Consider the following 15,689-nt stretch of genomic DNA (forward strand, 5'->3'; position numbering starts at 1 on the left):
TCATCAGGGAAATGCAAATCAAAACAACCCTGAGATTCCACCTCACACCAGTCAGAATGGCTAAGATCAAAAATTCAGGTGACAGCAGATGCTGGCGAGGATGTGGAGAAAGAGGAACACTCCTTCATTGTTGGTGGGATTGCAAGCTGGTACAACCACTCTGGAAATCAGTTTGGCGGTTCCTCAGAAAATTGGACATAATACTACCAGAGGATCCAGCAATACCTCTCCTGGGCATATATCCAGAAGATGTTCCAACCGGTAAGAAGGACACATGCTCCACTATGTTCATAGCAGCCTTATTTATAATAGCCAGAAGCTGGAAAGAACCCAGATGCCCCTCAACAGAGGAATGGATACAGAAAATGTGGTACATTTACACAATGGAGTACTACTCAGCTATTAAAAGGAATGAATTTATGAAATTCCTAGGCAAATGGATGGATCTGGAGGGCATCATTCTGAGTGAGGTAACATATTCACAAAGGAACTCACACAATATGTACTCACTGATAAGTGGATATTAGCCCAAAAACTTAGGATACCCAAGATACAAGATACAATTTGTTAAACGCATGAAACTCAAGAAGAACGAAGACCAAAGTGTGGACACTGTGCCCCTTCTTGGAATTGGGAACAAAACACCCATGGAAAGAGTTACAGAGATAAAGTTTGGAGCTGTGAAGAAAGGATGGAACATCTAAAGACTGCCATATCCAAGGATCCATCCCATAATCAGCTTCCAAACGCTGACACCATTGCATACACTAGCAAGGTTTCTCTGAAAGGACCCAGATATAGCTGTCTCTTGTGAGACAATGCCGGGGCCTAGCAAACACAGAAGTGGATGCTCACAGTCAGCTATTGGATGGATCACAGGGCCCCCAATGGAGGAGCTAGAGAAAGTACCCAAGGAGCTAAAGGGAACTGCAACCCCATAGGTGGATCATTATTATGAACTAACCAGTACCCCAGAGCTCTTGACTCTAGCTGCATTTGTATCAAATGATGGCCTAGTAGGCCATCACTGGAAAGAGAGGCCCATTGGACTTGCCAACTTTATATGCCCCAGTACAGGGGAATGCCAGGGCCAAGGGGTGGGGGTGGGTGGGTGGGGGACTTGGGGGTGAGTGTATTGGGGACTTTTTGGATAGCATTGGAAATGTAATTGAGGAAATTACCTAATTAAAAAAAAAGAAGTACTTAATAAGTAACATTTCAGTTGCTTCAGAGACTCAATAGGTAATACTGCCTTTGGCATTCTATTAGTGACATCAGTTGATTTTATTGTTGCTGTTTTATCTGTATAAATTTATTTATTTGAGGAGGCAGGCCGGTGCACACCTGGAGGTCAGAGGACAATTTGTGGGTCTTTCAGGGATGGAACTCAGGTCATCAGGCTTGGTGGCAAGCAAATTTTTCTCACTGAGCCATGCTGCCATCCTCCCTTAAAAATTATTTTTTACATTTATTTGTATTTTTTGAGACAGTGTCTCACTGAGTAACTACTGAGTAACTCAAGCTGCTTAGACCGTAGTATATATCCCAGGATGGCCTAAAACTGACGGTGGTTCTCCTGCCTCCACACCTAGTGTTGCAGGATTACAGCTGAGTTCCATTGTGACCAGCCCCCTGACCACTGTCTCTATCTGACAGGCACTGCTCTAGACTGCGTGCTTTCAACCACACAATGAACTTGGGCCAGCCAACACCAAAGGCTTCCCTGCAGCAGGAGCCTCAGCTGCGTAGGATTCTCTTCATCTACAAGTTGTCTCAACATAGCTGAGGGTCTGTATTCCCCAACCGTCCCCAGAGAACCATTCTTCCATCATCCCCCAGACCCTCTGTCTGTTTTCTTAAGATTATCCACCTTTAAGAATATGCAAAAGTTCCTGATGCAGATGCTCCCAAGGCAAGAGAAAGCCTTCACTTACCAGGTGGACCTGGAATCTCAGACATTCCCGGTTTGCCCCGCTGGCCTTTCTGCCCATCTGGACATCTCATACCAGGAGCCCCTGGGGGGCCTGGAAACCCCTTCAGACCTAAGTAAGAGCAAATAAATCGAATATTCAATCGAGCAGAAACAAACCAAGGAGGAACAACAGAAAAATGGATTTTGAAATGTCTGTGTTAATTGTCCTTTTGGAGTTATGTTGATTTTATGGAAGTAAAAGTTTTCAGGACAACCAGCCAGGGTTCTCCAAGATGGCAGGCTGAGCAAGCCATGGGAAGCAAGCCAGTAAGCAGCATCCCTTCATGGCCTTGCATCAGCTCCTGCCTCCAGGTTCTAGTCATGCTTGAGTTCTGGTCTTGGCTTCCTCCAACGAGGGACTATGATCTGGAAGTGTAAGCTGAATAGACCCTTTCCTCCCTGTCCCCCAAAAGTTTTCCAGTGTGGTTTACAGAAGCATTCTGCAGTCATTGCTCCAGGTAAATGTGTCAGAGTGATTTTTCTTATAATCTGTACTGTGAAGAATTCCTTCTGGCAGCTTTTCACACACACACCACCATTCATCTAAACTTTAGTGCCTTCTATGGCATGTCTGAAACACAATCCCATAGCCCTAGCCTATCCATTAGGAGCCCAAGATGGTGGGCAAAGCCCATCCTGCTGAGAAAGCACTAAAGGAGCCCTACATTATACAGAGCACAGGCAGATGACCCACTAAAGGGATTGAGATTTTACCTTAAGTCTTTGATGTCCTCCTAAGTTAGCTCAGCTCATACACAACTTCTGAACTGTGAGATTGGGTGGAGGCACAACCACTTACACAACATGGGAGTTTCCTTCCTGTGAGCTAATGCTGCTGGCCAACAATCAATCTTTCTCATTCATCCCCAGGACAGTAACAGTAAAGCAGAAATGGATATTCAATGAACTAATCAGTATAGTCCATCCCTCTGCAGATGTAGAATGATGTCTCTACACTCTCAGAGCTGCACTGTGGTGAGTGCAATATTCCACCCTGGCCCTTGAGCTGGATCTTGGTCGCATGACTGGATTTATCCAATGGGATTTTACTTTTTAGGAATATGAACTAGTCCTAGGCCACACACACACATACACACACACACACACACATATATGAAATATGAGCAGGTGAGGTGATCCTAAGAGAGCAGCCCTGCCTCTTACATTCCTGAAATCCCATGAATGATCTGAACCTAACCTAGGACCAGGGTCACACCAACATACATTGCCATGGATCAGCTGAGTCTCCACCGTTCCTCGGGGTCATAAGAGAGGAAACAAGGGTGTGTTTGCAGCTCGCTGAGATTCCAACACTGCTTGGAAACCCCATGATGGATATAAATGGTTCCAGAAGACAGCAGCCCAGTCTCACATGACTCAACCTGTACATAGTTTGTCATCTGTGTGTTGTGTTTGCAACCATGAGTACAGAGGTCAGAGAGCAATGCCAAATGATCTCCTCCCTCTTATTCCTTTTATTACCTATTTATTTATTCTCTTTTTAATTGAAAAGAATTTCTCATACAATATATTCTGACCACAGTTACTTCTCCTGCAGGTCCTCCCAGATCCTTCCCATCCACTCCCCACCCTTTCTTTCTCTCCGATTCAGTTAGACTGCTTTCCTAGAGTTCCAAAGATCCTCTTTGTATCCACCTCCCCAGTCCTGGGATATACAGTGCATCACTCAGCTCTTTGCATGGGTGCTGGTGGTCTGAGCTCAGGTTCTCTTTATGCTTGTACAGCAAGAATTTTACTGATCAAGCAATCTGCTCCTGCCCTTTCTATCCTTGTGTTAGAGCAGAAGAGCCATGTTTACTAACCATGCTAGTAGTAAGTTCATTGAAATTAACTTTAAAGAAGTTACATGGATTTGGGGTTTGATTCAGCTAGACACCAGGGACTAAGTCAAATGGAATAGATGCATGAATATGTATTCAGAGATGTTGATACAGAGACATTTTTCAGGCTCTGTCTAATCAGAACTTGTCCCTCTTGGAAGGCAGAGTCCACAGGTGGGTGGCATTCTCCACTCTTGCTTCACAGGAAGAGATAAAGTACATAGCTTTAGAATTCTCAAGGGCAGACACGTGAACTGATGGGTGATCAAACCAAGACACGGAGTCTGGAAAAGTACACTCAAGGGTATCAAGCCAAGTGGGGAAGACCCAGGAGCTAATGACTATAAGGATTTCCCTAGTCTCCTGTCCCTCAGGGATTTGCTGTGTGCTTATCGCTCCCCCACCCCCCACTGCCCTTGCAGAAAGCCTGTAGGGTAAGAACTTTGCATGGTAATACCTGGAGGTCCATCAAGACCTGGCAGACCTGGTTTTCCTGGGTAGCTTACATTACACAGAATGGAGTCACCTGGGGAGGAACAGAAAAATGACATTCGGATAACTGAGCAATGGATGCACAAGGCTCTGTGCTGACTTCCATAGGATGTGTTAGAGTTCACCAGAAGAGAAGTTTCCAAGCATCATTAGACAAACATTCCAGATCTGTCCTTAAATCCAAATCTCGGCGGTCAGAACAGTTATAAGAAGTTGTGACTGTTTTTTATAACAAGAAGTTATAAGAAGAGTCATTGAGTCTAAAAAGTATCAGTTCTAATAACATGGGAAAATGTGAATTGTTAATATAAATGATAGTTTATAGGCTTACAGATTCTAGTGGAATGAAGAGAAAATGTTGATAGATCATAGGGAAGCCATGACACTTGGTACTGAGTTCATCTGGTTTTCCTCTTGGTTTGGCCACCAGGGAGCTACACAAATGAATAGACTGGGTTGGGTATGAGTAACAGTCATTTTGAGATCTCTATGGGCAGGCCCATAGGTTACATTGTCTCTTGTTTTTTCAATGGCTCAGCAATGACAGTACTATTATCGCCAATCTAACTGGTAAAGTAACTCAAAACCTGTCCCTCTGAGGGCTCATGTCCTACGAAAATCAAAAGTTCCACTTTTGTAGCAACACCTCATAGTTATTGCTTCATGTACTTTTAAACTAAACTAAGAGAGCTAAAGAAAAATGATGTTACACTTGTCTGAGATCCAAAGTTACTTCTTATCAAATATAAGGGTACTTGTCTCTATGTGTTGTCAAAACAAGAGCCAAAGACAGTATTTTATCTCCAAACCTCAAAATTAATGCTATAGCCCAAGGTACAATGAATGTGACAAAAAAAAAAAACCTTAAATAAACCTTGTTCTGTCAGCCATAACCCTGAAAGTAATTTTTGAAGTTCATATGCCTGTCAAATATGCTAAAATGCCATCATTTTTCCTCTCCCCGAAATGCTCACAAGTGTGTTTTCATAGACACTATTTTGTTAAATAAAATACTAGTGGATCTTTTATTAAAATATTAAAAAATGTACTTTGAATGCATAGAAATGCTCTAACTACAGTTGGGCTTTATGAGCTGGTAGTGAGAAATTAATAAAAAGCAGCTTGGGCATGACAAACAAATGAAGCAGCAAAGAGGGTCGCGCTCTACCGACTTGTTCTAAATATTGACTGTGCTACAGTGGATGGACAGCCTGCAATCTCTCCCTAGCATCTGGACAACATTCATTTAGTCCGCCTGCCAGAGAGATCCCTGTGCTCAGCAGAAAGACATTACAGTGTTTGTGATTCCACTTAATATCCTCCCATGCAAATATCCAAAAGTACCTTTTTGCCCCTTCGAGCCATCAAAGCCTCTCATGCCCGGGCGCCCGGGCTCTCCTGGTAGGCCTCGCTGTCCTGGTGGGCCTGGAAATCCCAGGCCTGGAGACCCCACAGGTCCTGTTCTTCCTGGAGGGCCTGGCAGTCCAGGAAGCCCTCTCTCACCTGGGGCTGCATCCTTATGGTCCCCCTGGGGATGTTAGGTCACATGTCTATTATTGATCTTTCAAAGCCCATGTATTCAAGGCAATCTACATGTTTAAAACCCCAGATTTGAAAAGAAAGTTACAGTAAGTGTATGCTTACATATATAGGATATGGATGTATTATACTATGCCTCAAACACAGAAAATGAATTGTATTATACCTAAAGTACAGAATAGAAACTTATGTATAGATGCACTAACATCAGATATAACATATAAAATAAGTAATTCAATTGGTAGATCCACACACAAATGAAAAACTCAAATGAGTTTTTTGTGTGAAGTCAGCTTCTTATAGCCTTAGGAGAAGGTACCCAGCCAGATAGGCTCTGCCACCCTCTGTGCCCGTGGTTAAAAATACAAATACAATGAATCTTTACCCCTACTGTGTGCAAGTCTGACCTATAGTCGCCTGCCTTGCTTGTGTACACGTATCAGAAAATTAAATTCTAGAGCAGAACTTCACATACTCGTGGCCCAGGATCCCCTCTTTCTCCAGGACGTCCACCCCCACCATCTTGTCCAGGTGGCCCCAAAAATCCTGGTGGCCCATCCAGTCCTCTTTCTCCTTTTTGCCCTGGGAAAAGGAAGCAAAAACCTTGTAAGCTCTTGTACATGGGGAGTGAAATAGAAGAGAGGAAAGGACCCGGGGTAAGAGCAATGGCGTTTCACTCTATGAAGGTTGGCTGAAATTCCTGAGTGACTCGTCAAAAGTCACCCAAACTGTTACAAGAAAAAAGGGCAGAAAGGCAGTTGTGAAAACTACTGGTTCTCTTTACCTGAGAAATATTCCTTCTCTCATTTTAGCAAAGAGGTGATCAGTCATGGAAACTTCCTGCCTCAGTGACAATGTGTGAACATTCTATCCCTGATCTTAGCAGCCTGGGGAGTTGGCAGTTGATTATTGCCCTAAGCTACACAATCCTTTCTAAAGTTATTCCTCTGCTACAGCTGACATGGTATCTCTGATTTCAAGGACTCAGAGCTGCCTCACGCATGGTAATCCTGGGGCACGTAGCCAGAGGAAGTCAGACTTGTGGGAGCAACTGGACATAGACCAATGGAGAGGAGGATTCGAGCAGTGGCATGATTCTGTGCAAGGTGATAGAGATGATCATCACAACACGAATCCTACACCTAGATCTTCATGTTTTCTCTAGTAAGTCAATAAATTATATTATTCCCCCAAACTATTCCAAGATAAGCATCTGTTACGTGTAATTTAAATGCCACTGATTAATAAAGGCCATTATAAGGCAGAAGGCAAGTTAAAAGATATTCTGCTTCAGATTCAAGTTCACCACAATGGGGATTTGGATGCCACTGAAGTAACATTTATGATTTCAAATAAGAAGTGGGAGATTTAGTGCTTAACAGCCATGCCATTCTATGAAGGGCAGGAAATACTTTCTAGGTCATCTCAACAATCCTAAACTATATATAATTAATCTGCAGTCACAGGGGAAATCAATGAAAGTGGATGCCCATAGATAATTCATAAAATGTCAGAGGGCTAAGTCATAGGTCACACTCACCTTTCACTCTTGACATGACCATGTCATAGGTCACACTCACCTTTCACTCTTGATATGACCATGTCACCCTTTTCCCCTTTGTGACCAGGGGGCCCCATGGCACCAGGTCTTCCCTTGGTAAATAAAAATAATAACAAGAGCAGTGCATTAGATTAATTCTAATAGGACAGAAGTCATTTATATTCTTGTTTATTTAACACCTTCCCTTCTTCTCTAAATCTCTGTTCAAAGATTCTGGCTTGAAAAATCTTTGTTTTATCCCTTTCCTGCCTTCCAGAACCTTCTTGTGGTTCTATTGCATAAAAACCACAAGTTCTTGGTACTAAGATCTATGTAAAGTTTGTATCTGGGTTAGCAACAATGTATCCATGACTCTCCTACCTTAGCAGTTCACCATGTTGTAAGATATCAGAATGAGGCTAGAGAGATGGCTCAGTACTTAGAGCACTTGCTGGTTTTGCAGAGAACACTGTTGGTCAGCAGCACCCACATGGTGACACTGAAGACCTTGTAACTAGTTCCAGGGGACCAACTTCCTCCTCTAACCTCTCTATGCACCAGGAATGCACTTGATGCACATACATGTATGTATGTGATGTGCATACCTACATGCAGGAACTTATAAATACACATACACTTTTTAAAAATAAATCTATTTTTAAAGCTAGGGAAATGATACATGAGAATTCTATATTGATATGCAACCTTACCACGAGTCTTAAATAAAATTGTATCCTAAATAAATATGTATCATCAATACTATTTTAAAAGATTTTAGCCTTTGATCTGTGAAAATGAGAGCAAAAAGAGGGAGGGTAACATACAAGCTTCCACAGAGCTCAAGGAGGGGAAAGTGGCCTGGGAATACAGAAGTGTTCCTGAAAGTGGGTAAGAAAGAGAAAGGGAGATGGGATTTCCCCTCATGGTGTTATCCTGGTCCCCCATCTCTAAGCACAGTACCATGAATGTAATATAGAGAGAAGACATCAGAAATATCCTCAACCCAATGAGTACTAGGACAACTGAATTAATACCTTACCCATTATAGCCCTGAACAAACTAGTAGTCCACAATGCAAAAACGTTAGCCCTTGGAAGCAACTAAACACAAAGCCACAACAATATTTTAGAGTCACTAAAAAGATTAAGTAGCAACATATAAAAATAAAAATAAACTGTGGTAAAAAATTAAATTTTACAAAATAAGCTATAATATATAAATTACAGCATGGTTTCAGCATGATTGCGCTGAGCTTTATCCTTTAAGTTTCCTGCTGGGCCAGCTTTGCAGGTGTGCTGTGCGTATGCGGGTAGGGTAAGGCTGGAGCTCTGAATCATCATTTTCACTTAAGATCAGAATTTCATTTTCATTTGATTCTTTTCGAAGAGATGGAGAATGATTTGGGAAATTCAGAATTGAGTCACAGGTCACCCCAGCAGAGAGGAAGAGCGGGCTGTCTCCAGAGTCCAGGGGAGGACTCCTGGGAGCAGTGTGTCAACAAGTGAGCACCATATTGTGATGGACAGATTCATGCGGAGTAGCTTCTCAGGGATCTTTGACTGTTACTAGTTCATCTAGGTTACCACAGCTAGGGATTCTTTCATTCAATTCAAGGACCTTTTGGACCAGAGTGATTCTGATATATTCATTCTGTGTATGATTCTGTCTGTGTGATTCCCCCACATCCATCTCTTCTCTAGAACTGAACATCATATAGACTCCAATAAAGCCACTTTCCCAAACTCCAACCTAGTCCTCTCTTCTGAATCCTTGATTATCACCCTTCCGTCCAAGACACTTGGCATTTACACTTGGCATTTTCATTTGTTTGTCTAATTAGCACACAACCCTAAAATATCTCAAACATTGTGTGCTATTTCCCACCAAATGCCCATCTTCCCTGAGTCTGCATCTCAGTCAAAGGCAACTGCCTTCTTCCAGTGTGGCCCAGACAAAGGACATAGTTCCACATCTGCTTCCATTTTTCTCATATTGTGTATCTGACCTGTTAGCCAATCCTTGCATCTTCCTGTCAATTTTTGTCTAGAGCTAACTTCCTTTTACCACACTTCAGTCTGTTACTTTCCACTTAATCTCCATGTGTCTGCCATTGCCTGGTGTCTCATCTCCACAGAGTAACTGGTGATTCATCTACAGTGAATATTTAAAGAGTATTGCCTCTCTCTTCATAAGACTCGCCAGGCTGTTCATGTCCTTTTAGATGAAGGTTCAAGCCTGACCCACCTGCAAAGCCCAAGGGGTGTGTGTGGGGGGGTGTATGTGTGCATGTATGTGTGTGTATGTGTGTGTGTCCACGCGCATGCATGCATGCATGTGTGTGTGTGCATGTATGTGTTTGTATGTGTATGTGTGCACGTTTTTGAGTGTGTGTATGTGTAAGTGTGTGTATGTGTGTATGTATATGTGTGTGTATATGTTTGTGTGTGTGTGTGTATATGTGTGCATGTATGTATATGTGTGTGTATTTGTGCATGTGTGTTTGTGTGTGTGTGTGTGCGCGCGTGCACATGCATGTATGGGAGATGAAACCTGGGAACTCCTGTGCTGACCCTCACTCACTCTCTCTGCTCTTCTCCCCATGTGACTGTGGCCTTTTGTCATAACAGCATAACTATACTGCATATTTACTAACTTGTTTATTACAAAGCTTCTCCAAAGCTCCAGAACTTCACATATTTTATTCTGGTCCCTGTTGTATTCCTAAAAACTTAAAATCATGCCTGGGACACAGTAGACATATAATAAGTGAATACTTAAATAAATGAATGAATAAAGAATGGATGGACAGATACAAGAAAGCATTTGATAATTAAGATGTGTATAGGTTCAAACCATAAAATGTGTATCACACATAAAGCTAGAAAGGGGCACACTAAGTTCTCTCTGTGCCCATCTTCTTTAACTGGAGAGATTATGATCAGGAAGAGTTACTTACTGGTGGCCCTGGAGGTCCTTCAGCACCAGGCTGACCTGGATCACCCTTTTCTCCATGCCAACCAGGGAGCCCTAAATCTCCTTTACTTCCTTGTCTTCCAGGAGGTCCTGGGGGACCAGGGGGTCCCATGGGACCAGGTGGACAGGTACAGAGTCCCTCGTTTCCTAGACAGAGGTAGAAAGTCAGCTTTACATAATTCCTGATAAAACCCCTGGTAAGCTCTTGACTACAAAAAATAGTATGACCAGAGAAGGTCTGCAGTACACAATTATTATCACAGAAAATGGAGACCACGTGACATGTGGCTGGTGTGTACCATGTGACAGAATGGTGTCTGCAGCATGGTCTGTATGGAATGAAATAGGGTCTAGAGTAGGGCACGTGGCCAGGGGGTGGGGATGGGGTCTGTGGCATGGTCTACATGAGAGGAGATGGTGTGACAAGAGGCCGGATCATACCATGTGGCAGTGTAGAGAGGTGGATGGTATGTGGGGTGATGACATGTTCCAGGAAGGCTGAAATGAAGCTTTGGGCATGGGGTGGATACATCTGTCACATGGTCTATGTGGGGTGGGCACACACTTTCTAAGTAAACAGAATCACATATATTATGCTTTAAACTTCCAAAGCTAACATACAGTTCTGGGGAATAATTGAGGATCCTTTTTTTAATCAATTACTGAGGAAACAACATTAAATAAATTGCATTAAATATATGGATAAATTAATTACAGCATGACCCTGAATAATCAAAGAAACCCAGTGCATGAAGAGATTATTGATTGAATGGCACATTATCAGTGCGAATTCACTACAGAACATCCCCTAATGATCAGGACTTTCAGTCTGAAAAAATAAAGTTTGGGAAAGATAAATTGGTTTGTGTCCATGATTTCATATTGTTTAACTCAGTTGTCCAAAAGGCTCTGATAAGCTAGAGAGGAAAGACATAGCCATGGACATTTGGTGAGTCAAGAAAACATGAGATCCACAGAGGACTCCATTAAAACACCAATAACGCCTTATCTTCATAAGACAACTTTGTGAGCAAAATTTTCCTATGAAGAAAACAATGTGTAGCCATTATACTCTAAAACCCTGCTTTTATAAACTGGTAGCATCAACCCTGTATGAGATTGTATAACCAAATATGGGAGGTCACAAAATTGGCAGTGGTGAAAGGCAACAAAAAATAATCCCAAACGGAGTTCAAGGTGCCTGTGCCAGCGCTCGCCAATGCTGGACCTCATGACTTTACTGTGGCATTTTTTTTCTGAACACACAACATGTGTATTTTGCATGCCTTGGCACACCAATGCATGCTGCCTGAAGTCCCTCATCTCAGATTCCTCTGTGTTCTGTTCTGGGAATTGCAGTGTTGCTACAGTACTCACAAAGCATTCTCCTCTTACACAAACTCAGTGGTTTAGCTGTGGAGGGAAGACCTTTTACTATCGTCTTACCATCATGCCTCAACATCTAAATATTCAATTGATGCATCTTTGGGTTAGATTATGTTAAAATGTTTAACTTTAAAAGTTCTTTTAGTGTTTCTGACTTGATGTAAAAAAAAAAAGTTGTCAATAAATTTTGGCTTGGCATTAGGACAGAGTTTGTTAAAATGAGCCTAATGATACTTCTGTAGTGTAGGCTTTGCATTTATGCGAAGCAATGTCCTCAGCGTTGATCATATGTCAAAATAGTGGCTTACTCTCATAGAAACTCTCAAAAAGCAGTGAAGAAGGTCTACATCTTACAGCATTGAACATCCAGCCAAGATCTAATTCTTTACATAAAATAAACATCCCTATACCATTCATAAGCACACTTGCTTTCATATGAATAATACTACGTGTATTAAAGAATTATTTTGAAGCATCTTTCTTGATGATCTATTTTCAGCTGAGGTTGGATGTGTATGCCTATTTTATATACCCATATACTTGAAGCTGCACAAAACAATTCTCATCTGAAAGTGGGTTATGAATGGCAAAGGGCAGGAAGCTCCGGTCTGACAGAATAACATGACGTGAGTTGTGGGGACTTATTCATACTAGAACACACACTGACATGCAGTCCTTGAGGAGAGTAACAGAGGTGAGTAATAAGCCCAAACTGCATGGCAGACTGGCTCTCTCATAGACACCCCTGCCCTGGCCCTCTATATGTGGCTGCCATGTATGCATTCTACCTTGCATGTATACTTGCCTTTTGCTCCTTTGGCTCCTCTTCTTCCTGGAGGACCCACTTTTCCCTTTTCACCCATTGGCCCAGGGCACCCAGGGCCACAGTATATCACTGTTTGGAGACAAGGAGTTGGCAAACAGAATCACATGATTTAGTTCAGGTCTCCCAGAGGATACCAATGTGGGGCACTTGAAGTCTCTTCCTTCTGTTTCCTGTCTCTGCTCCATGTTTTATTCCATGATCTCCTATTTCCCAGTTCTCTCTCTCTCTCTCTCTCTCTCTCTCTCTCTCTCTCTCTCTCTCTCTCTCTCTCTCTCTCTCCCTCTGTCCCTCCTTCCCTCTGCCCCTCCTTCCCCCTCTCCCTCTTCCTCTCCCTTTCTCTATCCTTCCCTCCCTCCCCTTTTCCCTTTCTCTCTACACATATAGGCAATGCAATTGTCATAAGGTGCTTCTCTACCACCACCATTGATAAAGTCATCCTTTAGTAGGCCCCAGAATAACACAACAGATGTCAACAACAAATAGCAAAGCAAAACTAATCATGAACAACAAAAGCAGAGTCAGTATATGCCAATGAATGGTTTTTTTTTTCTCCTTCATTTACCAATTACCAGACAATGAAGAAAACATATAGCACAGCTGGCAAAAGCAAGAATTTTGAGACATCTGGTTAACGATGACAGATAAACTCAAATGATTCACTCTATATTCTCCTGAAATTTCAGTAGGATAAAAGACTGTAAAATAACAACAGCAATAGAAGGTTAAAAAAAAAATTCCAGTAGACCTTAAAGATTAAAGCATCAATGGAAGATGACAAGAGAAAAATAAAAAAAATTAAGAAGCAAGTTTTACATAAGAATCTCCCCTGGAGCTTACATTAAAATATGCCAGTGAGGCCCAAAAAATATTTGATAATGAAATATTTAGATGGGAAGACCCCCTCTCAAAAAATTGTAGCAGAAAATAAAACAGCCCTTCAAAAACATATAGGAAACAAGAGTTTCAAGAAAAATAATGTAAAAAATGTTGTAATTAAAACAGTAGAGAAAGGAACTATTTCACACTAATAAATGAACAGGCGGCTGCAAAAGAAACATCAGAAGAAAACAACAACACCAACTGAACTCTCAGAAATAAAAATACACACAGGAATTATGGCAGGAAGAAATCTATAAATTTTTCTGGGAAACGGAGTTGATGAAACTTGTAAAAAGCTTCTAGAATAGAAATCGATTTCAAGCATATGACCAGGCACTGAAACCATACAAAAGTTTTCAGTGCTTTTGATGGGATCTAGAAAATAAAATCCTCAAATCCCTTCCGGTCAGTGCCAGCAATGGGTCACCTTGGGCGCGGAGTTAGTGGACACCCCCAAAGTCCCCTAGAGGACTCTCCATGCGATCTCTGGACCACTGGTGAATGGAACACAACTTCTGTTCCAATTCAATCCTTTGGGACCTGAGACAGCATTAGGGAAGCAGAAAAGCCGGCTTGACCAGGGTCACAAATCCCTTCCTGTCAACGCCAGCACTGGGTCACCTGGACACAGAGTCAGCGGACACCCCTAAGGTCCCTAGAGGACAGCTTCTGAGGCAGACCCTGTTTCGGGCTTCAGACATCCGGGCACCTTCCCTGCCAGAGGAGAGGGGTCTGCCCCACTCAGGAGGGCTTTGCCGGAGCATCTGGAGGTGCCATCTTGGTTCCTGGATCCCTCTGAGACTACTCTGCACAGGTGAGAGTGTGGACTACAGAAGCTAACAGCTTCTGTGACAGGCCAAAGCAACACAGCTTCTGGGACATGCCAAAGCAGCACAGCTTCTGGGACAGGCCCTGTTTTGGGCCTTCATCTTCTGCCAGGAGGCAGGTCCTAATGCCAGATATCTGTGCACCTTCCCTGTAGGAGGAGAGCTTGCCTGCAGAGAGTGCTCTGACTACTGAAACTCAGAAGAGAGAGCTAGTCTCCCAGGTCTGCTGATAGAGGCTAACAGAATCACGAGAGGAACAAGCTCTAACCAGAGACAACTATAACAACTAACTCCAGAGATTACCAGATGGAGAAAGGCAAACATAAGAATCTTACTAACAGAAACCAAGACAACTCATCATCATCAGAATGCAGCACTCCCACCTCACCCAGTCCTGGGAACCCCAACACCCAAAAAGCTAGACCCGGATTTAAAAGTATATCTCATGATGATGGTAGAAGACATCAAGAAGGACTTTAATAACTCAGTTAAAGAAATACAGGAGAACACTGCTAAAGAGTTACAAGTCCTTAAAGAAAAACAGAAAAACACAACCAAACAGGTTGAAGTACTTAAAGAAAAACAGGAAAACACATCCAAACAGGTGATGGAAATGAACAAAACCATACTAGACCTAAAAAGGGAAGTAGACACAATAAAGAAAGCCCAAAGTGAAGCAACGCTGGAGATAGAAAACCTAGGAAAGAAATCGGGAACCATAGATGCAAGCATCGGCAACAGAATACAAGAGATGGAAGAGAGAATTTCAGGTGCAGAAGATTCCATAGAGAACATCGGCACAACAATCAAAGAAAATGCAAAATACAAAAAGATCATAACTCAAAACATTCAGGAAAGCCAGGACACAATGAGAAGACCTTGAAATACCTTGTAAATACGTTGGCATGACTCTAACTAAGGAAGTGAAAGATCTGTATGACGAGAACTTCAAATCTCTGAAGAAAGAAATTAAAAAGATCTCAGAAGATGGAAAGATCTCCCATGTTCATGGATTGGCAGGATCAATATAATAAAAATGGCTATCTTGCCAAAAGCTATCTACACATCCAATGCAATCCCCCATCAAAATTCCAACTCAATTCTTTAACAAATTAGAAAGAGCATCTGCAAATTCATCTGGAATGACAAAAAAAAAACTAGGAAAGCAAAACTCTTTTCAAGGATAGAAGAACCTCTGGGGGAATCACCATGCCTGACCTAAAGCTGTACTACAGAGAAATTGTGATAAAAAAAACTGCATGGTACTGGTATAATGACAGACAAGTAGACCAATGGAATAGAATTGAAGACCCAGAAATGAACCCACACACCTATAGTCACTTGATCTTTGACAAGGAAACTAAAACCATCCAGTGGAAAAAAGACAGCATTTTCAACAAATGGTGCTGGCACA

The 15,689-nt window shown here is 42.2% G+C and overlaps 1 protein-coding gene across 1 annotated transcript in view; it reads right to left on the reverse strand.

The window, feature by feature from the left end:
- The window catches only part of Col4a4 (collagen type IV alpha 4 chain), a 143,814-nt gene that overhangs the window by 55,225 nt on the left and 72,900 nt on the right, over window positions 1-15,689 (reverse strand). The window contains exons 21-27 of the mRNA XM_085838845.1: window positions 12,549-12,638; window positions 10,341-10,504; window positions 7,425-7,497; window positions 6,320-6,426; window positions 5,650-5,833; window positions 4,271-4,339; window positions 1,935-2,042 (exon numbers count right to left, since the gene is read on the reverse strand). Of these exons, the coding sequence (XP_085694971.1) occupies window positions 1,935-2,042; window positions 4,271-4,339; window positions 5,650-5,833; window positions 6,320-6,426; window positions 7,425-7,497; window positions 10,341-10,504; window positions 12,549-12,638 (795 nt within the window). The remainder of the gene's footprint in view (window positions 1-1,934; window positions 2,043-4,270; window positions 4,340-5,649; window positions 5,834-6,319; window positions 6,427-7,424; window positions 7,498-10,340; window positions 10,505-12,548; window positions 12,639-15,689) is intronic.

Source organism: Mus caroli, unplaced genomic scaffold (genome assembly GCF_978045245.1).
Source record: "Mus caroli unplaced genomic scaffold, Mus_caroli_1 scaffold_1, whole genome shotgun sequence".
NCBI classification, from domain to species: domain Eukaryota; kingdom Metazoa; phylum Chordata; class Mammalia; order Rodentia; family Muridae; genus Mus; species Mus caroli.